The sequence below is a fragment of the Anser anser genome (assembly GCF_964211835.1).
Source record: "Anser anser genome assembly, chromosome: 11".
Lineage (NCBI taxonomy): Eukaryota > Metazoa > Chordata > Aves > Anseriformes > Anatidae > Anser > Anser anser.
Window position 1 is genome coordinate 12,396,179 of NC_139732.1, and position 23,205 is coordinate 12,419,383.

The following is a 23,205-nucleotide window of genomic DNA, read 5'->3' on the forward strand; positions in this document are numbered from 1 at the left end:
TTTTTCTCTGTTGCTGAAACATGCAAGAACCCTGTTTTCCTAAGAGCATTTAAGGAGAGAATAGAGAGAACCTCCCAGGAAGCTGCTGGTTCCTGTTGTAAAACGAAGAGGTAAGATTCCCTATCTGTTTTCTCTCTTCTGTTGAGAAGTGTTCTGTTGCTCTAGTTAACTAAACTCAAGACTTTTAGGGACAGATTACCATCTTTAATGTGCTAATAATGTAACTGGAAGGACAAAAGAAAGAACTGCTGGTTACAGGACCGCGTATTTAACTTTTTGGAATCTAAAGTCCTTGGGTAAAGCAAAACAAGTGATTCTTGCTCTCTGTAGCCCTGTGCTTTCTCTGCCTATTAGCTGCTTTCTTGAGGAACTTTGCAAATTTGATGTTCATCTACCAAACTTATCCTCTGTGTTTAAATTCCCTGCTCTTTATAGATGCACTGAATTTTTTCGTGTAACAGCTACTCTTTTCAGAATACTCCTAGAGATATGTGCAGTTAGGGCATTTGATTTCTAGCTAGATGATACATTTCCCTTTTCAGTGCTTTTATAGTTCCATTTTGGGTATTTTGCAGTTTGAGTTGGAAGTACATAGCACCAAATTCAGTATTCAAGGCATAAATCCCAAGGACTTCATAGACCCAGTGGTACTTACTTTGTCATGCAGGCTATGATTCCTTTCCAGTTTACAAATGCCATCAGTATTTGCAGGAATCCCTTTGCAAATGCTCATGAAACTAGCGCTTTGTTAGGAAGGCATCTTCTGAATTCAGCTTTACCCTTTCTTGCTTTTCAAGTTATGAGAATAATGGGCTTGAGTTTGCTCCACTTATTCAGCAATTTAGGTAGCAGAACTCTTTCCAACGGGGTTTTAGTTTCAAGAACCTGTATTATTCCCCTCGCTGGAGAGGGAGGGCACTAACGAACAGGAAAGATTAATTGATGTCAGTGGTTGGAAAGACAGTTACCAAAATTCGTGTGGTATCTTCATTGAAGCAAGAAGCAGATTTCAATGTTTCCGTACTAGGATTATTTTTTCAGCTCAGAGTTGGTAAAACCTACTCTCGAGGCATCACTTGAATTTCTTTCAAAGTGACTTCATACAGGACAACAGCAGCTACATCAGGATAAAAATCTGTGTGGGGAAAGACGTGACAGCAAACCTGGTTGGGTTGAACTTGCCTTTCACTTGCACAGGGATTGTGTTGATGGCACCTTACTCTGCAAATGTGTCTTTGAAACCCTTCTCTGAGCCCAAGAACCAACCATAAGGCCTATCTTGCAAAAACCCTAAAGCAGCCACATTGTAACCTTGATTTTGATAGAAGCTTACAGGTTCAAGTAATGACTGAAGCACAGTCACTGCATCATCAACAAAAGAGCCCAACACCCAGTGGTGCCCCAGCGCCCTGAGGATGTCAGTCCTGTGTGGGGATCAGGCCGCCTCTACCCGCGAGTCTTGCTGAGCTGAAATGACTGCGTAGGCTGAAAAACTGTACTGGAGGGCTTTGCTGCTTAAGCTGAAAGTGCATCTGATCAGCTAGTTCAAACTAGCTTATCTTAGCTGTTAGTTATTAGGTGTCTCTCTACATACATGGGAAGAGGTATTTAATGCAGTAACTTTGACGCTCAGCTTTGTATCAAAAATGGGAGATCAAACAGGCTATTTATTCTTAATACTGGAAGTCTCCTTACTCTTCTACACAGTCTGTCTTGCTTTCTTCCCTGGCTGCGGGCCCTACTCGTCTCACATCTCCAGCGAGTAGTCTCTCCAGTGCAGTGTCCACAGGCACAACTTCCTGGTCTGTCTGTTCTCTTCCAACTTGATAAGCCAGGCCAACGTAGGTATCTAGTGTCTGATCGTCAATATCAGGATCAATCGTGCAGAAGGCTGCCTTCAGATCTTCTGCATTCACCTCTCTGTTCAAAGAACAATTTAGTCATTTGCTGTGCTGTGGCATGTGAAAGGAATGTTTATATATTTGTGCCACAGTGAGGATCCACTTTGCTTGAAATGCAGAGCAGAGATACCTTTTGATATTATCTCTGCTTTCACTAGTATTTTTTTTATATGCATGTAATAAAGTTAAGTACTAAATTTCAAGCTGAAAAAAATTAGGAAAAGTTAGATTTCTGGTAACCTGGAAAGACTCTAATTCTGCTCTGTTTTGCTTTATGATACCCTTTGTTACACACCTACATTCTCCCTTGTTAATCCAGTGCCCACCTTTGTCAGTACCTAACTTCCTGGGCATCTAACTCGCTTTCAGTGTTATCCTCGTTGATTGGTGCCTGGCACAAGACTTCTCTAAGCAGAAACTACATGTTGCTTGTCTTGTTTTCAGGTGGAATTATTTATCTGATTTTCACCTTCAAGTCTGCAGTTGTCAGTCCTGCTTGTTTTTCTCATTCCTCAGAAGCAGTCTCTGAGGATATACAGGATTTTACTGCTGTTTTTGGAGAGCTGAAGAATGTCGACAGACAGACTTCAATTACTGAAGCAATCTTCTCTACTCACTGTCTGCCATATCCCTTACAGGCTGTGTCTGTTCTGCCTCTGCTTTGCCTTGTGCTCTCCCATAGCTGCTCCCAGTGAGCCTGTTCACTCTCACCTTGTTAGTTTTCTCATCCTGAGTCACCCTCCGCACCTTCAGTTCCTTTTCTGACCCTTCCACACCTCATCTCCTGCTGTTATTCCCACTCCTTGGCAAATGCTGCTGTTCTCCCTGACTCATTACTTTTCTCCCTAGTCTGGTTTTGCAGTGACGGCTGGGTTCTTGACAGCACCTCCAATCCACATTCCCCAAATGTTCATCCTTACTTGGAGGCTCCCAGCACTATCTGCTCTTTCCACCCATTTACTCCTCTTCCATCTTGGCTTCCAGCACTCTTGCATCTCTATTCTTGACCTCCACTAGGGCCTTTCCACAGTTTTTTTGCCTGGTCTAATGTGTTGATCCCATCTGCCCTCTCTTATCTGCTTCCCTCTGATTCCCTGGTTGTCAGCCTAGACTCCTGTCTGACCATGGTTTCCCTTGCTCATCTCAGTCTTCAGCAGTGTGCATAGTGTGCCATAGATGCTCAGTCCCCTGGTGGATTCCGGGATCTTTATCCTGCTCCTTTCTTGCCTCTCTCCATGCTAGCATTGCTGTTAGGGGACTCATCCTTTGCACTGCTTGAACATCTCTGTGGTGTCACTGCAGGCACAGGAGCAATTCAAGACCAGACCCAGTGCATGGGCACAGCAAGGTTAGAGGGGAGACAAGAAGAAGGGCATAGCTCATCCTGGAGTTGGAAGATGAGCAGCGAAAAGAAAATACCCAGCCATGTGATGCAGCAGGTCTGTGAGGCCAGTGCAGCTTTTGAGCACTGTGGGCGAGAAAGTTATAATAACCTTCACTGATGCCTGTTGCCTCCACAGGTCTTGTCCTCTATGGAGGCTGGGAACAAGCCCTAGGGGACTTAACTAGGCTGAAGCAAGCTGGGAGTGCTACTTAGTTCAGCAACCAAGTAACCTCCTGAAAAGTATTTTGGCTGAGCCGGGGTCCCAGTCTGCTACCATTGCCTACATCTGCTTACCTTGCTCACCCCATACAATTGGTCAGTGAACTGTGAGTCCTCTGGGTCACAGACTGACACTGTTCAGCATTTTCTATAATATGGCCTAGCCAGGTTTTCGTATCTACCACAATATTTACAGCTGGGACCTTATGATAGCCCCTGCAGTAGCCACACACTCGTGTCCACTGGGGGGTTCTCTTTGCACACACTGTTCTGATCTATTGTCCCCATCAGCCTGTTCCCTTTATACTTGCATTAGATCTCCTAGGTTGTTCCTCAGCTCTCTCAGATACTCCTGCTTCTCACGGATGTACTGACTCCTGATCTTTGCAACAAAAGGTTCAGGGTTCCCCTCTTCATCCTGAAGGAAATTACAAGCATGTTAGTACTAAAAATGTGTTCTTCCCAGTATGAGTAGGAGCCATTCCCCATTGTATGCTAAAATAACTCAGCTTTCCTAGAAACGGAATTTTCATGTGAAAAGTGTAAATAAAGATAAAATATAGGAAAACTCCTGTCACAGAAAAGGCACAGACTTGCACTGCAGATATCTGCAGTTGCCTGCAGCTTACTTTCAGGTGTTACAGCCTCTGGTGAGCACTGCAGGCTGTGGTAGTCTGATAAATCCAGTTAACCTGACAAACCTAACTTAAGTCCTTTGCTTAAACCTGAGTCGAAAGGACAACATAGATAACATCAGCTTACTTCTTTGAATAAGGATCTGTAGTCAATGAGTTCTTCAGTGCAGTCTAGCTTGTACCTGCTTGCATCAATGAGTTCTTGGATTGAATCTTGTCTTTTCAGGGGAAAAGCTTCCCTCATAGCCATCCTGTATGGAGACAGGCAACACAATATGCTGTTACAGTATGAGCAGTTCACGAGTGCCAGTATGGCTGGCAGTGTTTTAGGCTACAAGAGTATGCATGTATTCCATGGGCCAAATCTTCAAAAATTAGTTGCTTTTAAGAGGACACACATTTCAAGAAGTACATGCACCTTCAGATAACAAAACAAGGGAATTGTTTTCTTCAGAGCTTAGGCTGCAGGTGACCATTGGATGCTCAGCCATTTGGGAAACTACGAATGCAATGTGAGCATCAGTTAGCTGGTAGCTAGCATGTCTGTACTGGAGCTGTGTTCCCAGCTGAAGTGCTGGAAATGGCTGCTGCTTCTTTTCTGTGCCACAGCCCAAAGAAATGCTTTATCTACCTATCGCTTAAAAAAGCACACGTGATTGATCAACAGAGAAGACTGACAAATCTTGCACCTGTAGTGAAATTCATAGAAATGCTTTGTGACGTGTCCTAGGAGCTCATGGGAGCACGGTGTAGGGTTCTGAAGCTTCTTAAACAGCTCCCCAGGGAACCTCGCAGGGGGCAGATACTGCCAGCCTGTCTCTCTGCATGTGTAAAGTGCTCCACATCTGTTCTCAGGTATCTCCAGATTCACTACTCAAAACTTGCAGTATTCACATTATTCTAAACCTAATGCAGAAGTTAATAAGTATTGCTTGCTATAGCTGTCCTCACAAGAATTTTAAAGAGAAAAACTGCTCCCCTGGCTGTGCTGATGGACAAGCAAAGCAGACACACTCAGCATACCACAACATCCAGCATGCACCACATATTGGGCAGAGCTTAGTGGGCAATAGTCATCCTCTTGCCTGAACTGCTCGCTGGTCAGGGATCCGCTGTTTGAGGGGTCGCAGGCAGCCAGCTCCTTTTGCAGGTTTGAAATCAGCTGATTCTGGATATGGTATTGTTCTTCACCTACCTGTGAAACAGGGAAGGTTCACAGATCAGTAACTGTCTTATCTGTTGTCCCTTGGACTACCTTCAAAAGGGAAGAAAAACTGCAAAAGGACTGCACTCACTTCCAAAAAATTCTACTTGAGGTGTGTTTAGCGATTTACAAATAATTAAGCAAGCAACGCTGTGGCTTGCAGGTGGCTGTTCACAATGGCTCCTTGTTGAACAACTTGCCCCAAAGCAGTTCGCATACCATCGTGTGCAGGAGCTCTGAGGGCAAGGGGTGAGAATGGTTCTGATGATGGGGGCCCAAGGCCGAGGCTCACCCCAGCACACCTCACAGCAGCTGCTAAACCCTCAGATGCAGATGCACAGCCCAGTTTCCCAGAATGGCTGTTGTTTCCCTGCTTTGGTGGTTGCACATTGTCCCAGCCACTTTTCCATTTCCAAGAAAAACATAAGTAGGGCCATTATAAGATTTCCGCAGGGTGGGAGAAGCAGCTGCAGCACCTGAAGAGGACCTGGGGGAGCTACATGTCTTCATGACACAGGAGCTGGACAGACAAGACCTGTGTGGCTAGAGCTCTCCAGTACTGACGCAGTGCTGGGAAGCAGTAGCAAGGTTGCCAGGGCTTGCGTGATGCTGCAGTTTAGTGACTGTCTTGATCTTCACAAAATTGCATAGGGAAAGATCACGAGTACTTTCAGAAAAGGCCTATGGAGAAAAATGTGTATGTAAGTGTTGCAAACAGGAGCCCCTCGTCAGAAAGTAGTTATGCTGTGACTAAAGCATTTGAAAGAAATGGGGTTTTCTAGAGCTCAGTTGAGAGTAATAATAGCCTGCCACGTCTCACACAGAATTCCCATCTGTAATGTCCTAGTGTTGAGTTTTGTTGTCATGAGGAAGTGCAGCTTCCTAGGGGTGTGAGTGGGCGGTGAAGCTGCTTTGCAGAGGAATACTTCCCCTGCCTTCTGTCTGTCACAGGAGGATGTCTGGGCAGAGGTGCAGCACTGGGCTGCAGGTTGCCTACCTTCCCTGTGAGTATGTCATAGAATGAGCTCATGACGTGGTTTGATGGACAGAGTCGCATGTTCTCATACAGGGTGTAAGACCATTCCATGGCAGAGGTGTCTCCGTACTTCTTCTGGAGGTAGCTGAGAAAGAACTCGGGAAGAACAGGTCGCTTCCCTGTCTGCGGATAACAAGCAAGCAACTCCCATAAGCAGCAGAGCTAAATCAAATTTGCCAGTTCTATTCCAGCTGTTTGCATGTAGTTGTGTCTTTTGTGGACCTGCTAACAGGCCTAGTGCTGGCTGGAGTCTTCCCCAGTATTAGGTCATTCAAAACGTTTCTGCTAGGTTTATTCTCTACAGCCTGAACGTGGAAGTTACAGCGAAGCTCTTCTGTTGCTGAGAATACTGATAAAGTCTCTTTTCTCCTGCCTATTGTTGTGAATTATATAAGAACTTGCTATAGATTTAGCTTAGCTCGGCTTGGGGGTTCAGACCTGGAGTGGTTGTTGAAGAGAAGTAAAGCCAGACAGTGATTGCAACATCCCTATTTATTTCCCTAGGAAACCAAGCTGAAAGTGAAAAGACAGCTGCCATAGAAAACATTAAACTGTTTGGGGCTGACCTCAGAGATGTTTCTAGGCTTCTGGCTCGAGAGAAGGAACCTGTAAAGTGGCTCTGCCTCTCAAGGTTGCTCTCATATAACTGAGGCACAGTAACAGGGCTTGTCCGATATCTGGGGAGATGGTATTATACTTGTCCCTAATGCAGAAAGACTGAAACAGCTGCTTTTCTTCTGTTGCTGAGTCTTGATCTCCCCAGGCAGGCAGCCAAATGTCTGTCTTGGCTGAGAACACACCTCACCCCTTTGGCCTCCACCTGCGCTCCTAACGCACCCTGGCCAAAGAAGAGGGAAGTATTTGTGTGTGTGTAACAAAACCAAAGCACTTTCATAGTCATTTGTTTAATGATATAAGTGATTTCTCAGTCCTTCCTCATTTTTTTTTCTGGCACTGCCACTTGTTCTCTGGCATGGGCACAAAACCCTATGGACCTTAATAATGGTTTGGCATGGGTTAGAATCAACTACCTCCCCCTGCCTATAAAAAAAAGAAAACCTGGCCATGCTTTGGCTGCACAGATTTTGCTAATGCATCCATTACCTAAGAACAGACACTGCATAGTCATGGTGCTCTCTCTAGACCAGGATGCTATCATCACACCCCAGAATAGCAGCAGTTGGTAAACCAACTGATAAGGTTTCAGACTCAAAAGCATGGCTGATCTAGCTCAGGGTGACTGCAGTGCTTCCTCCCCTGGGCACCCTGCCTTGTGGCTTTTTCAGGGATACCTCAGCTGCTCTTGCAGCAGCTGTTGGACCACTGTAGTTTTCAGCCCTGTACATCAAAGCAACTGGTGCTGACTTCTGGTCTCCTGAATGTTTCTGAATTTGCAGTGGTGACTAGGCATGAGCTACGCCATGAGTACTCAGCTGTCCCTGGAGCGGGAGCTACAGAAGAAGCCTTTTAGGCATAGGATGGAGCTAGTCTAGCTATCCACGTGACAATGTCATAGTTAATGAGTCAGATCCTGGAGGAGGCCTGCCAGGCCACAGGGTTATTACCAGCTGAAGCTGTTCTTAAAATGCTTTATGCAGCTTTATGCAGATGAAGCCCTAGGCAGGACATGGGTGAGACCCTGGCTTCCCAAAATCTTCCAACCGGGCTGACTGTCTCAGCAAATGCTGTTTACAAAGAAAGAACATCTGACAAACCTGCTGTTCTAGTGCAATTTTCTCTTTCCAGATGTCTTTCAGGATGCTCACCACATCCTTCTTAGTCAGCTTTTTGTTCTTCACTTCACCTTCATGTCTGAGGTATACGGGAACCTTGTCCCCTTTGCCCTTAGTAATGGAAAAGAAACATAGAGATAAGGCATTCCCCACACTGGCAGCCAGAGCCATGTTCTTAGTGTCTAAAGCCCTTAAAAAGAGCCATGTACGGCTCTCATTTCCAGTATTATAAGACAGCATCTCCGCAGTGTGTCTCAACTACTCCAGGCTGGACCTGCTTAATGTGGGGCCTGCACTAGCCACATTGCCTGCTCCCTAGTTACACTACTTAGAACTTAGTTCACAAGTGATTTTTGATTGACAAAATCTCTGTTGTGTCCAGGCAGTTTCGAGTATACCTGATCACTAGTGTAATGTATTTGCAGACGGTGAGATGTTAATTTGACTCCGCTATATAGTGGAGAATTAGTAAGGGGCTGTAGCCCACTAGTATTACCTGCACGTCTGATGATTCATGTAGCATCGCTGCAATGTGTGGCTACTTCAGCTGTCTTCAACATGCTCACTCTCAAGTTCAGCTTTTCTATTGCAACTGAGTTTCTCCAGCTTTAAATTTTTCCATGGTTACACTAATGGGAAGGTGAGCATTGAAGACACTAAGTCCAGCCATGAAAGCAATTCTGCCACTTTCCTAAAGGATATGTATTACCAATTATTCTCAGTGGAAACAAACAGAAGAGAAAGCTTGCACATACCCATCCAGGGAAGACATTCATCTCTTGAAGCAGTCCTGTTCCTATTTCTTCCAGAAGCACATCCACTAGCTGATCGCTGGTCTTCCCCTCAGCCAGGCAGCCCCACCGGTCAGCTCCGCCAGGAATCACTTCTGCAAGAGCAAAAAGAACCTGAGCTGCTACAAGAGGAGAATGTGCTTATGCGTACTGGTTTTGTGAGAATCCGTGAGGAGCATTACAATAGATACAGATCTCTAGACATCCAGTTTGTCTCCTACAATATCTAAGGCAAAATGGAATACTCTGCAAGCTCCTCTCTCTCCTCTCCTCTCCTCTCTCTCTCTCAGGCTGCTTCACTAAAAGCCTGGGAGAAAATGGGATGTTGCAGGTAAGAAATATACCATAGCAAAGTGGTTAAAGATGAGCAGAATACAGGTGGCACCTGAACACTTTGCCCAGTTTGGCCGGGGTGTGCAACTGCGCTGAGCTTGCTGCAGTTCAGTGAAGAAGTTGTCTCGCTCTTCTGCAGTCTCTCTCTGAATTTCCAGCAGTGTTTGATATTCCTTACGGAGCTGATCAAAATCCTTCCTTAGGGTCTCCATCTAAAGCACACAGAAAGAAGGATTTTAACAAACCAACCACAGCAACAGAATTTTTCTGTGGTCGGACAGATCAGGTGAACAATCCGTGTAGTCCACGGATTTATGGAGAGCAATCCCTGGATAATTGCTTTTAGATTCTCTTTTTCTTCCTCCTAGAGAGTAGTTTGTGGGACCACTGCCTTTCTGCCACTGCAGGGTTGGAAGCAGACCCTATCCTAGTCACCTGTGTTGTTATCCTTTTGCTGTCCGACATGGCATTGTGTGGAGGTGCAAGATGCGTAAGCTAAGCAGTCAAACCTTTATTCTGAAAAGGCATCAAACAGATGCAACATGAGGAACCTCATCCGCTTCTATCACAGCTGGAAATTGCATTGATTGGCTCTGTGGTGGGGTTGATGACCCTGGCATTGCAGTAGGGTAAAAAAGCCATTTAATACTATTGGAAAAGGCAAAAACCCAGCTAGATAGATATTCATTCATAGTCCAGCTCAGCGGTAGTTTTACTTAGCTGTGGTTTGGATAAAACCGTGCCATGTATGTGAGATGAACCTAGTTAATTTATGTATATATATGATGATTTCAAACAGTATTTCCCAAGCTGTGATCTGCAGGCTTTTGGTGGTCCTTTGGCTGTTATTGCTTTTATGGTGTTAATTCAGTTAAAACTGATGCTAAAGGTTTGTGATGGTGTACTGATTTTGAGTGTTCAGATAGTCTGTGATACCAAAAGACTGTGAGCTTTAAGGGATTAGAAAACAGTGGCTTTTCATGTATTTAATGTACAAGTAACAAAGATGTGCCTATATGGGAGTTCTGGGTTTATGGAATCCCGATCCCAACCTGAATACTTAAGCATCATTATGTTTGCATTCATGTGGTACAGCCTGAAAATTAGGAGCTTATGCTCACCTCCTGCTGTAAATCAGAGTATTTTTTCTCCAGTGATTCAAAATCTCTCCGGGGGACAACATCTCCATAGTCTGCTATCATTGCATTCAGCTTCAACTGGGCTTTTGTGAGGTCCTGCCGAGCTATCTTTAATGCCAAAGTTAACTTCACCACATCTTCACCCTTGACATCTTTAAACAACAGCCATTGATGAAAACTCATGATAGTAAAACTGCAGTCATAGTTCTCTAAATCATCTACTGAGCCCCTAGATCTCACAACCCTACAAAGTGACCACAAAAGCTGAATAGGTATGGACTGTATTATTATTAGAGAACTGCAGGTCTTGGAGTATACTGCAGTGTTTACATTCACAGCCACCATCCTGCCTCCTCTCCCACACACGTACATATATTCAGAGGCTCAGGCTTGGTTTTCATTAGCAAGGAAAGGAGCACAGGCCGGGAGAATCTTAGGCAGATGCAACAGCTGTAGCCAGTGAGTATGAACCAGTAGGATGATGGGTGCCTGTAGCCAGACTGTGGATCAACAGAGGTCACATACTGAAAGGGTCCCTACCACCTCTGTGCCACCAATGCCAGTAAGTTGCATAAATGAAGGTATTTTTGGCTCCCGAATTTCAGCAGTTTTGTTCATCCTTGTGGACAAGCATCAAGGTGCCAGCCGTGTCTGGGTAAGACGTGCTGACTGTTGGCCCAGGAGTCAAAAAAAAAAAAGATAAAGAACCTTTGCACTGGGCAGCTCCTGCCTTCAATTTACCCGTTATGCTAAGCAAGACCATACAAGTATACAAGTAACGGCTTATTGAATCTGGTCAGACTATTGGGAGGTACATCCCTGCCTACATGTTTATGGATATTTTGTCTATGAATTTGTCTAGCTTACTGTAAGAATCGGAGCATATCTGATGATATTGAAGAGATACTTAACACTGTACGCATGGGTATGCACTTGGGTCTCTGGGCAGGACAGGTTCCTATGGAGATCCACTTTCCCTACCTTGGACTTGGTGCTGTTTCATGTTCAGCTGCTCGTTATGCATATCATTCAGTTTTGCTAGCAGCAGTTTTCGGGCACCATACTCATTGAGGTAGCGAGCATATTCCTCAGCAACGCTCGTCTGCAGATGCTCCACCTGCAGGAAACAGAGACTTGAACTGATCAGGAGCAGAACCTAAGGAGCAGAGAGTGGTATAAGGGATGCAAAGTGGGGAAAAATGGAGCAGGAGAGTGGGCGAGAGATAACACTGTAGAAAAGGATGGCCTGATGGAAATATGACAGAAGGATTCAAACTCTGAAGAAGTGTGTGGAAGAGTGCTCCATCTGTGTTTAGCCTTCTAGAAAGTGAATTACCTACGTCTCATGCTCTGGGTTACACCGTTTCTCTGTTGTAAACCTTTATCTAGAAAAACCTCCCAGTAACGTATTCTGTTTCTGGTCACGCAGGGGAAAAAAAGCTGCTACTCTTCCCAAGGGCAAAACTGTCAGAAATCTGGAACTCTATGGACTGGGATTATGTGTAAAATTATAGTTTATTCCCATGATGTGCATTTCATTACAAGATCACATCCTGCCACTGCTGATGCCTACCTTATATGCTACATAGGGAATGAATGAATCGAGGTGTTCTTTTACTTTCCCCCCACCCATGGCTGGATCCTGGGGTTAACTGCCTCATCTGGAACTGTTGATCAAGACTTGGCAGCCCCCTGCTCACGTGCTCTGAGACTGCCCTGGTGGGTCGTGGCTCTGACTGCACTGAAAATCACCCTCAGCTCCTGGCTCATCCTTCCTCACGCAGCAGCCCTGCTCGTGTTGCTCTCTAGCAGTAGTATTATTTCAGCCTCAGTGCCTGAAACTGTTTGAGACCTGCATAAACCAACAATTTAAATTGGAAAGACTTAAATAATCTCGTCAGGAGATACCAATGTAACTCACTGCCAGTAAGATGAATGATACAGGTTTAAAGATGCTAAAGGTACAATGTTGTAAGAGTACCTGTACTTTTACGTGAGAACTTAAAATGCTAGTACTAGAATTTTCTTCCCCACTTTAAATGTGACTCTGCAAGAACCAGATGGGACAAGATACAAGTGAAGACTTCTGACAGCAGCAGAACAGCCCATCCCAAGGGAACAGGATGTTCTCTGGAGCTGGCTGAGATCCAGTATCAACTACCATACCAGATCCAGTATGCCAGATGCTCAGTGCCCACTCCAGAACTACTACTGACATCAAAGGATGAGAGGCTGGGAGGCAAGAGATCAGACGTATAAAATACATCTAATTGAAGCTGGGAAATGTTTGACTCATAGTCTAATTTACCTGAGTCTGAAGAGAACTCTTTTCTTCCTTCATGTTGTCAATAAACTTTAACAAATGTTGTTTCTCTTGCTTTAACATATTTATTTCAACTTTCTCCTTTTCCTGCAGTGCCAGTATCTGCTGGGAGCACTCCTCAGACACAGTTGCGACCATAGCCTTCAGGGGTTCTAGGGCATGAATTGTCTCCTTCTGATGAGCTAAAGAAAGCAGAGGTGGGTTCTCACAATGAGCAACAAAGCCTGAATTTTACTCACCTGGGATGTTGGATGTTCAACCCGAAACCAGTGCATGTTGGAAGTGGGAGTGAACATAGAGCTTTTACTGCCTGTCCTGGTGAGCCTCTAAGGAGTGGGAGTAGTGTAGTTTGAGATGATATTCTGTCATTTATCTAGCTGTGCATATGAACTTCATAAGCACTGTTATGTAAGGGTTTCTGGTTTTAGTTAATGCTGTTTATCATGGTTTGGAAAACAAAGGATGAACAGTATTTTATTTTGTTTTCTTGAGTATTTACAGTTTTGATGCAATATAATAAGCACAGGTGATTTCATATTTCACTAGGTGGGAAGTTGTCATTGTTTAAGCACAGGCAGCATATGGAGCTAAAGACAGCTAGTAATTAGTAGCTTACCATCTTTTGTGAAGGCACATTCTTCATAAACTTTGATCTGCTTTCTTGTCTCCAAATTCACGGTCTTGTGCAACCTTTTGTTTACAAACATGCCTGCACGTTCTCCTCTCTATTCAGGAATGCACTAACTTCTTTTGCATTTCTCATCAGTACATCTAGTAAAGAACTTATGGACATACTGGCTTTCTCTGCTGTAATTTGTACTTTTCAGTCGCAGCTATTTCCCCTTTGACTTGAAAATTTTCCTTAAGATACATATCCGGCGAGACTAGTGATGGTACATGACTTGGGTCCCAATTCCCAGTTACTGTTACATGGTAGAATTTCATCTGACACCATCTCCGTTGTGTGGAGGCTTGTTTTTATGACTAGATGGAAGTCCACCAGGAGAACAAAATGATTAAAGACAGGATATGGTGTGAGTCAAATAAGGCTGTGGCAAAGGTTTTGATTGCTGAATAAGGTATACACAGCAATACCCTCTTCTGAACAGAAGGGTAGAAATGCTGGCGGATGCTCAATAATCTGATTTGCAGATTTTTTTCTCCTTGATAAAACCCAATATTAGTATTCATGTATAAATACTGTGCAACAAACCCCGTATTTTAAAACTTAAAATGCATACATAAATCTAAGAACAGGAACTACTTTTCTTATTATACTTGGGTGTGAGTTTCCTTCCTGCACTATAACTGTACCAAAGGTTTTTCAAAACTCTTTCCACTTGTACTAGGACAGCTCCCCAAGAGATAGCAAAAATTAGAGCATTAGCATAGGGATTCTGTCACTGTACTATCTGGGTACTCAGTGTGAGCTAAGAACACCATGTTAAAACTTCAGCAAACTTGTTCTGGGGTGTAATTTGAGTGTTTCACAACTGGCTCCTGACCACAAGCAAACCCCTTTAAGTGCAACAGTATGCTTAATTGTAGCTGCCTAGTATGTCAGAAGTTAGACTGAGCACAACTAGTTGACTGCCAAAGTGATTATTTTGTAGTGTGGATGCTGGCCAGTTCCATTTAAGAACATTAGCTCTCTGATGACCTCTCGTAACTCATGCCAAGAAAGGAGAGACATTCTCCCACTTGGAAAGAATTCAGGCTGTGGTACAGCTCATTGCACGTACAGGATTGTTGAATGTGCCCAGATGGTTTACCAGCACAGAGGAGCAGATGTGAAGCCTCTGTGGACATAGCAATCTCGGTATAATTTTAATCAAGAAGTGGATGCAGCTGTGGATAACATTGTTGTGAAGACCTACCCTGTCACTCAGTTTCCTCTAAAAGGAGTTCCCAAAACAGAATCTTTATCTCAGATTAAGCTAACAGCTGTAGGGATTTGATAGCTCTCCTTCACAGTACTACTTCTCAAATACTGCTTAATATCTTCACATTCATGTGGATTTACTCCAGAAACAATGCCAAGAAAGACTCAGTGCTGTCTCAGCACAACCTTAACAACCAAAAGAGCTACAGCTGCAGTCATATGTCCAGTTCTGGCACAAGACAAATAATTGCAAGCAGCCAGTACAAGCTGCACATCCCTGTTCGTATCAGAGGCTGCTGCTTTCTCTGGTCTGTGTGCTCAGCTATGCTACTCCATCCAGACTTTGTGCTGCCAAAATGATGCAGCTAAATATACAGTGTAAGCAGTACAGTATTAGGACAACATTTAATTATTTTTTTATTTTTTATTTCTTTAAAAACAGATTGTTCTGACTGAACTGGGAATATGCATTAATGCTAGCAGATTTATAGGGAGAACCCCCACCAGCAGTGGATGCAGTGTTGAGCACCTTCAACGTCATACAGTCTAAGCTAGCATGGAATCTGACTGGCAGAAAAAAGAGCAAGATAAAGCTGTTAAATCACTCAGACAAAAAGCTAATAGTTGGCTGAGAAAAACAATGCTGTGTTACAGAGGGGGTTTAGGTTCTGCTTCAAAAGGAGCTGAAACGCTGTAGACATAGCATGCTTGCTAGGTGGAGTGATGAGACATCTCTTTAAGCAATCTCATTTATCAGCTCCAAAGCTTCACCTTAAGTATGTAGGCACTGCACTGAGGTACTACATATAGAATATAAACTTCTGATGTTAGAAGCCCTCAGAAGAGACACCTTGCATAGATTTTTAAAAAGTTGTTTTTGTTAAGCAGTCATACATCATTTAAGAATAAAGATAAATAGGAGAACAGTTCTACAAATCAGTCAATTTCCTTCCTTTTCTCTTTTATACTTTCTGCTCTTAAGGCACTTGCTTTTGTCTCTTCCAAAAACTAAAGTTATCATAAAGGATACATTTTACTGCATCTCCGGAGACTTCAAAGAATAAAAGGGGGAAATACCACATCCAAGCAATATGGAGGAGTCAAAAAAACCCCACTTAAATACAAAAGAGAGTTAAATATATTAAAAAAAAAAAAAAAAAGCTTCAGAATGCAGTACAATATAGGCTGCAGCACAGACACTAGTAATCTCTCTGGGATCTGAAGCAAAGAAATGTTTGCTAAAGAGTTCTGGAAGGAAACTGATAGTTAAAAAAATGTTTTTATGTAATGATTAATACTGACTCGTTTACCTGACTGAAGTGCACTGTGCAAAGAAAGATTTTTGCCTACAATGAGTAATTAGGTAGCCCAGGTAACAGGTACTGGGATATGTCCTTTAAGAGACTGTCCTGGTAGAAAACTGTTGACATTTGACAGCTGCTCAGTGCCTAATGTGAAATGAGCTCTTGGTTATAGTCTATTTCTAGCCCTCTGATTGTTTACAAAGTACTGGTATCACTGTGGCATCTTAACACCAAGAGAAGTTTAAAGCACACTAAGAATGGACAGGGAACAGCCAGTTCAGTTCTCTGCCCTGCCTTGCTTCGGGAGTAATTCAAGCTTCAAGTTACCGGTACAAGTGCATCCAAATATATTAGTATGATACACTCCACTGTAAACATGATTGTTCCAGAAAAACCTTGAGACATTGCTGTTGCCTGAGCTGCCTATGTAGTGGAGATTAAATTAAAAAAAAGATAAAACCCTTAAATCTAAATCTAAAAATTTGATAAATTTTAGAAAAACAAACAACTATGTTATGTATGAAGGAAATAGACTCCCATGTCATATCTGGGCCATAGGAAGACTCCACTAATGGGCCAGAAAGATAGTTTTACCAGTTGACATATATGTAGATCCCTTCCACTGAACTATTCTCTCTCTAAATATTTTTAGAATGTTTATTCTCTCTATATATTCAACAGAACTTATCAGCTGTATAAGACATCTCCATTAGTGTTCCCCCACTAAAGTTAAAGTTCAAGAGCTTACCCAGTGTAGCTTCATATTCATTCTTTATAGCTGACAGCAAGGGCTTGTAGGTCTTGAAGTTGTCTATGAAGAATTCAAAGATCTCTCTGTAGGGCTGAGAGAAGGAAGAGAGCTTGAGAAAATAGTGGCACATTTTTCAGAATTCAGATCGTTGTTGTCTTACACAAATGGCATGACAGTGAGAATAAGTATAAAAATACTGCTACTGCATTGTATTTTGTCTCTCCATCTTTGGTCCACAGTCCCAAATTTGTCATGCGCAGGTGGAGTTACTTCCAATGCTGACAGACGCCATAGCATGATAGAAGAGATTTTAGTGCCAAAGAAAAGCTTTAATCAAGTCTGTCTGAGCACAGCTCCAAAAGGAAAATGCTACTCTTCAGATAGAACTGACTAGAACTCAAGTTACAATATGGCCAATTTTAAAGATACGTAACAAGATCATATTGCTGATTTTGTTGCCTATTTTGTCTACTTAAATGAAAAGCTCTTCAAGGCACACAGTCTCTCGCTGTGCAGATGCCGTCCTTCTCAAGTAAATCTTGTTCAGAGAGGACAGTCGGACTCCCATGTTGTATCTGGGCCTTGGGAAGACTTCACTAGCGATAGGTAATATTCTCACTGAGTGTACCTCACTATTAAGCACAATTAAACATGTCTTGTAAGACAGTCAAAAATATAGTCAAAAATATTTTCAAAGCATAAACGCATTTATGAAACCTCTGTTTTCTCTTGCCATTAGTCACTCTTTCTCTCCATTCTCTTCCATATACCACTTTCTTTCCTCATCGCTACAGGATTCCCTTGGGAACGAGAATTTGAATTAATTCATGCAGAGAAAATCCAATTCAAACTTCCCACACTGCGTAATGCTCTAATTGCAGGATATTACAAAAACAGGAGTACTCCTACTCTGTGTTTTGAATTGAAGCGGTGGTTTTCAGTAGGTATGTTCTCAAACACAACAAACCCCCAGGATCAGACACAGTAGAAACTACTAATTTGGGAGGATCCTGATTATGCTTAGGCAAGAGTTGGATGAGAGAGTCCATTCTTGTCACTTGCAGAAACGTAACTTCAGGAATGAGAATTTTACAGTGAAAACTTTGGAACCTACACACTTTATGGGTTTGGGCAGGAGTCTTCAGGAGTTCAGTGAGTAAATTGTTTCACACCCACTTTAGATTACTATCTTTTTGACTACTTGGCCTTTGATTTGAAAATGGAACAGTTACAGAAAATGTGAAGTACACTACTCAACAACACGTAAACCCAACATATAAACTACAACATGAGATATAAACTGCTTTATGAGCAAGTTCTCTAACGTTAGCTGCAAACCCACTTATCCAGTACTACTCAGAGGTGCATACTCTTCCCGTCTATTTTCCTTTGGATGACCAGTTTAGATAACCGGTCTCAGAACGTTGTTTCAAGTCAACAGAATCTTGTATCAGACCTGTAACCTCAGTTCCTGGGAGTTCCTTTTAGTTAGGTCAAGATATTGCAGTTCTTTCCTTAAGTAAGACTCCAGCTGCTCCAAGTAGCGTGGCTTTGGAATGGTAAGAAGGGCCTGTTTATTGCTGCAGAGACACAGGAAAAGAAAAGACACATATCTTCACAGAACTTTTTTTTTTTTTACTGTAGTACTTAATATATTCTCTCATGTAAGGAAAAATCATGAAATGTACAGTGGATAATTTAAAATTCCTCTAAAGAGCAGGAGACTATTCAAGGCATCCTGCTCTTAGTATTAAAAGTATGCTTTCCCCTTCATGATAATTTTTGGTATAAAAAGACAAGTGAGTTTTTTCTTTGTGAAAAGAATAAATGTACACAAATTACATAATTTGAAAGAGGTCAAGGAAAACAAGTATTTCAAAAGGGTACTGATAACTTATTACATCTCCTGAGGTCCTAGGCCAACTGTCCCTTTGCCGGATGCCATCATGCATAGTTCATTATTACATTAAAAAGAGAATTAAAACTAAAAAGTCCAGCTATCCTTACTGTACCATCCGCAGCTGTCGTGCAGGTCTGTCAGAGCCCTGAGTACACCAACAGGCTCTGCAGTGTCCTCCCCTACCCTAGGGGCTTGGAGCTCTGTGATGGCAGAGCTGTAACTGGGGATCAGGGGTTAGGAATAGGCTCAGGCGTGAGACAGACCTGTGAAAAGCCTCCTTGGAGGACCCTTTGCTCAGTGGCTGTAACCCAGCTCAGACCCTGGATTCAGAATCCCTTGATTCTTGTCGGAGAGACAGGAGCAATGCTGCGTCTGCCACAAGGGCAGGGGAGCTGGGACCCCAGGGTGACACAAGGCAACCAGCAACAGTGACCAACAGGACACGAACAAGAGAAGCCGAGCAGGTCCCCTGATGGTAGCCCAGGTCATTCGCAGTTCAGTGATCATCACGCATGATCACCGCAGGCATGAGGAAGGCCCGATGCCAAGCTTGGGGTGTCAAGTCAGCAGGCCAGGGCCGGCAAGGTACAAGACAGACATGGCTGCAACGTGGCTCAAGCAAGAAACAGAGGCGAACGTGCCTAAGCGAAGGCTTCTCACACCTGATCACAGGTTACCCAGCCGTGCCATATCAGGACTTGTCTTGAGCCCAGGCACCCAAACGTCTAGGACTGGACAAGAGCTTGTGGAGCCTGTTGGGGCAGTCAGGGCCCTGACAGGATCCTACGAAATGTAGGTCAGTGAATCATTAAATGATAGCATTTCTTGGTACGTTTATACTAAGCATGACTGCTATTACATAAATATTTGACATCTCCTATAGAGCTACCAGTCAGAACCAACAATATTTTTTTGTTATGCTCAAGCTTTGTGGAATATCCCAACCTCACTATTCTCACTAGTGCTGGAAGAGACCCTACTCTGTAAATTCATGGTTTTCAAGAACTGCTTCCAGCTATCCTGTGAATTAGCTGTGCTTACCTAGACATTCTCTCCTCTGGGGCACAGCAGGGTTTATGACTCTTTAGGACTGTCTGCCCTGATGCAAATGCAGGCCATGTGGACCAATGGCCTCTAGCAGAAAGCTGAAAAGACTGAATAGAGAGAAAGGATTAGGTTCTAAGAGCACTACAAAGATAACAAAGAGTCAAAATGAGGTTGAAATACCCCTGATGATGCCTCACAATCAATACAACTGCCTAAGAGTACGGTGGAACAGAAAGAAGAGGGGCATACCGAAACTCTCCTCATCCAGAAGTGAGCACACCTGAAAACCAAGTAAACTTTTTGTTCTTTGAAGTAATCATCTTCCCACACTAGTACAATTTTTTAAACACCTCTGCACGTCTCATGGTGGCTATGCTGCCCAGACTACATGATTGTGGGAAAGTGTTCATCTCTTTGGGTAAAAAATGGTTTCATGATCTGCGCTGGGAAATTAAAGCACCACACAAATCAGAACCTTGCATTAATCTAGATGAAACCAAAAGAACAGGTTTGACTTAGGTCTTGTTTCCACTAGGGAGCTTTGCAGTGGAGTATGTGTCCCATAGTGAGGGTGTCTTGAGCAATGTTGACTCGTGTGGATTGTGTTTTAAATGCAGGTTGGTGACCCTACACAAACAGCTGAATTTCTGTCGGTGTAGAGCTTAATGAAGACAAGGTCTGAGGAACAGATTCATCTCTGATGAACAGTAAAAAGTGATAAATGAAATTTCTTTCAGAAACTAATTTCTGCCCTTAGTGGCACTAAGGGACATGGTCTGCTGATGGGATTCAGGACAGGCTGATGGTCTTGAACGTCTTTTCCAACCTACATGATTCTATGATTCTTCTGAAAGCAAAATCTTGTTAATCTTAGGAGTCTGTTAATTAATTTGTCTCTTGGAATTACCTTGGTATTTCTTTTTGGGGAAAAAAAAGACATCTATGCTGGATTGCTCTATTTTATTAGGACAACCAAATAATTAGTATGATGTTGTCCAATATAAATACTTTCCTATTCTGTCTATAAGCTTTAAAAAAAAATTAATAATGTGCCAACAGAAGTCTGAGGCCAGAGATTTCACTGTCAAAACCTAAATTTCAGACTGACTAAGCCTTGAAACAGTTAAATGTAAAGGCTCAGAAGCTTAAATGCCTGATTTTCACTGCAAGAAGCATGAAGATTATATTGGAGAAACAGTAGGATTCCAATCTATTGAGATTTGATTTTTTTTTTTGTTCAATGAGAAAAATGCTTAGAGAATGTCCCAGCTCTAGGGAAAGAGTAATACTTAAAGTCCTTGTATTACTGGAGCAATAGCTTGTCACAGAAGTGGCACATTCCTGAAATACAACCAAAATGCTAATGAGAGAAAACAACAACTGCAAAATAAAAATGAAGGGGTTAAGGTCTGTAAAAGTCATTATTCCTTTGTTGGTGTACGTGTTTCTGGGATTTATTTTTTCATGATTTGGATATACTTTTTCTCCATACTAGTTTAGTTTATTTACTAAGACTGATGCATACTATGGAGCAGATGTTCCTGTTGGCTGTAAGATGCTTTTAGCCTGCAATTAAACAACTTGTGGTTTCTTTCTTTCCTTAGTTTAAACTATATGGGTCAAATTCTGGCTGCAGTATTTGGCATGTACGTCCACACAAGTTGTTGCAGCCAAGAATGACATTTATATTCCTCTTCTCTTTCCTCCGCCCTTAAAGCTCCTGTAATTAATTCACAAGGATGACACCTGAATCTGAAATACAGGAGTTTGCATCACCACACAGCTTCCGCCCTTCCCATCCCCCTTCGCTCTCAAACAAAATACAAAAATAATTAAAATTTGCTTGACTTCCTAATAGCTTTGGGTGATCCCTGGGCCTCCAGCAAGATTCCAAAGTTCACTATTAGGTAAGGGCTGGGTGTTTCGCTGGAATTCTTGAACTCACCGGAGTCTTCTGTTTCTTTGGCAGGATGGGTTTCAGACTGTTCATATGCATTTGGCAATTTGCAATCTCACAGGAAGATTCAAGAGGTCCTGTGCAACAGCAGGGAAGAACACAGAACATCTTCAAAACATACAGAATTAACTAAATATACAGTTGAAGACTGAGAATCTGGCTGATGTATACCTAAAGTAAGCAGCCAATTATGCAGTGCCTGACAGATGAAAATATCCAGCAGATTAATGTACACAGAGGGACGGATGGAAAGATTTGTGGTACAGCTGAACTCCAGGACTGGCTATTTGAAAACCACCACAACATTGGGTACTTCCCTCACTGTCCCAGTGACAGCGGCCAAGCTGAACCCTGCAGCTGGACAAGCCTGAGTAAATCGGTCATCTGAAGAGGTGAGATTAGAAACAGCTGGAAAAATGATACCCATGAGTCAAGAGCTGGGACTTGGGGTCCCAAAAGTACCTGCAAAGCTGGTTCTCTGGGCTGGTAGTAGTGCCAAGCGCAGATGACCCTGCAGCCAATCGAATTGGCAAGTCATGGAAGAAATATAATCAGGAACTGTCTTTATAGAATCATAGAATATCCTGAGTTAGAAGGGACCCAAAGGGTCATCGAGTCCAACTCCTGACACCACACAGGTCTACCCAAAATTTTAGACCATGTGACTAAGCGCACAGTCCAAACGCTTCTTAAATTCAGACAGGCTTGGTGCCGTGACTACGTCCCTGGGGAGCCTGTTCCAGGGTGCGACCACTCTCTCACCCTTTCTAGTCTTTCCTAAGATTAGACATGGGTAGGCGTAAGCGAAAGGCCTTTCAAGTAAACATACAGTTGCACGCGTGTTGTGGGGAAAACGAGCGTCACCAGAACATGGTAAAGCAATCTAAGGGATGTCAGTGAATTTGTGGTCCCGGTGTTGGCAGAACGCGGTCGGACACGGCTCGGTATCCAGGTATCGGCAGCGGTGTCTGGCGGGCTGTGACACGGCCGCTTCAAGCCGCAGCTCCCCGAACCCCCCCAGCAGCTCCGCACTGCCGAGGGGCAGGGCCTGCCTCGGTCCCGGCCCCCGCTGCCGCTGCCGGACGCCTCTCTGGGCGCTCCCCTGGGCCGCCCCGGGGAGAGCGCCCCGCCGCTCTGGCTGACTCGGGCCCTTCGGACCGCCTGAAACCGCCGCGCGTCCGCTCGGCCCTCCGCGGGGGAGCGACGGCAGCGAGGAGGGCGGAGAGCCCCGGGCAGCTGCCTCGGCTCCACCTCAGCGCGGGGTCCCTCGGGACGGGCTCAGGCGGGGCCGCCCCAACGGCCCGCGGGGGCTCCCCCCGAGCCGCCGCCGCCGCCCGCGCCCGGCCCCGTCCCTCACCGGCGCCAGCCGCCTGTTTACAGCCGTCGCCATGGCGACGCCCGCCCCCCCGCCCCTCAGGACCCCCGCCTGCCGCCGTAGGTGCCCCGTCGGCGCCTGCTGCCGCTCGCCAGGCGCGGCGGCGCCGTCGCGGCCCGGCCCCGGCCCCGCGGGACGCGGGCTCTGCGGAGCGGCCGGGAGCGGGCCGAGGCCGGCGGAGCGGCGTCCCCCGCGCTCCCCGCCGGGCGGCCGCTTCGGCCCCTGCGCGGAGGCAGGCGAAGGACGCCGGCAGCCGAGCGGCGGCCTCTCGGCACGGCGGCGCCGCGGGGC

The 23,205-nt window shown here is 44.3% G+C and overlaps 2 protein-coding genes across 10 annotated transcripts in view; one reads left to right on the forward strand and one right to left on the reverse strand.

The window, feature by feature from the left end:
* Nucleotides 1-108: 108 nt before the first annotated feature.
* TSNAXIP1 (translin associated factor X interacting protein 1) lies at nt 109-23,031 on the reverse strand. Of its 9 annotated transcripts, none has more exons than XM_083852051.1 (16): nt 22,002-22,890; nt 21,528-21,616; nt 19,577-19,689; nt 18,092-18,215; nt 16,633-16,726; nt 12,684-12,880; nt 11,357-11,492; nt 10,358-10,527; nt 9,289-9,448; nt 8,868-8,998; nt 8,095-8,223; nt 6,341-6,502; nt 5,225-5,334; nt 4,322-4,390; nt 3,816-3,922; nt 109-1,920 (listed from the first exon to the last, which is right to left on the reverse strand). In XM_083852051.1, exons 1-15 carry the CDS (start codon nt 22,075-22,077, stop codon nt 3,847-3,849), a joined length of 1,836 nt encoding a protein of 611 aa, XP_083708177.1. In that variant the 5' UTR covers nt 22,078-22,890; the 3' UTR covers nt 109-1,920; nt 3,816-3,846. The 9 variants fall into 9 exon arrangements, with proteins under 9 accessions (XP_083708177.1, XP_083708174.1, XP_083708171.1 ...); XM_083852048.1 differs by lacking the exon at nt 22,002-22,890 and adding an exon at nt 23,007-23,031 and having other exon boundaries at nt 118-1,920; nt 4,267-4,390; XM_083852045.1 differs by lacking the exon at nt 22,002-22,890 and adding an exon at nt 22,897-22,935 and having other exon boundaries at nt 118-1,920; nt 4,267-4,390.
* Nucleotides 21,803-23,205, forward strand: part of RANBP10 (RAN binding protein 10) — a 76,827-nt gene continuing 75,424 nt past the window's right edge. The window contains exon 1 of the mRNA XM_083852058.1: nt 21,803-21,931. The gene's annotated coding sequence lies outside the window, so the exon portion shown is untranslated. The remainder of the gene's footprint in view (nt 21,932-23,205) is intronic.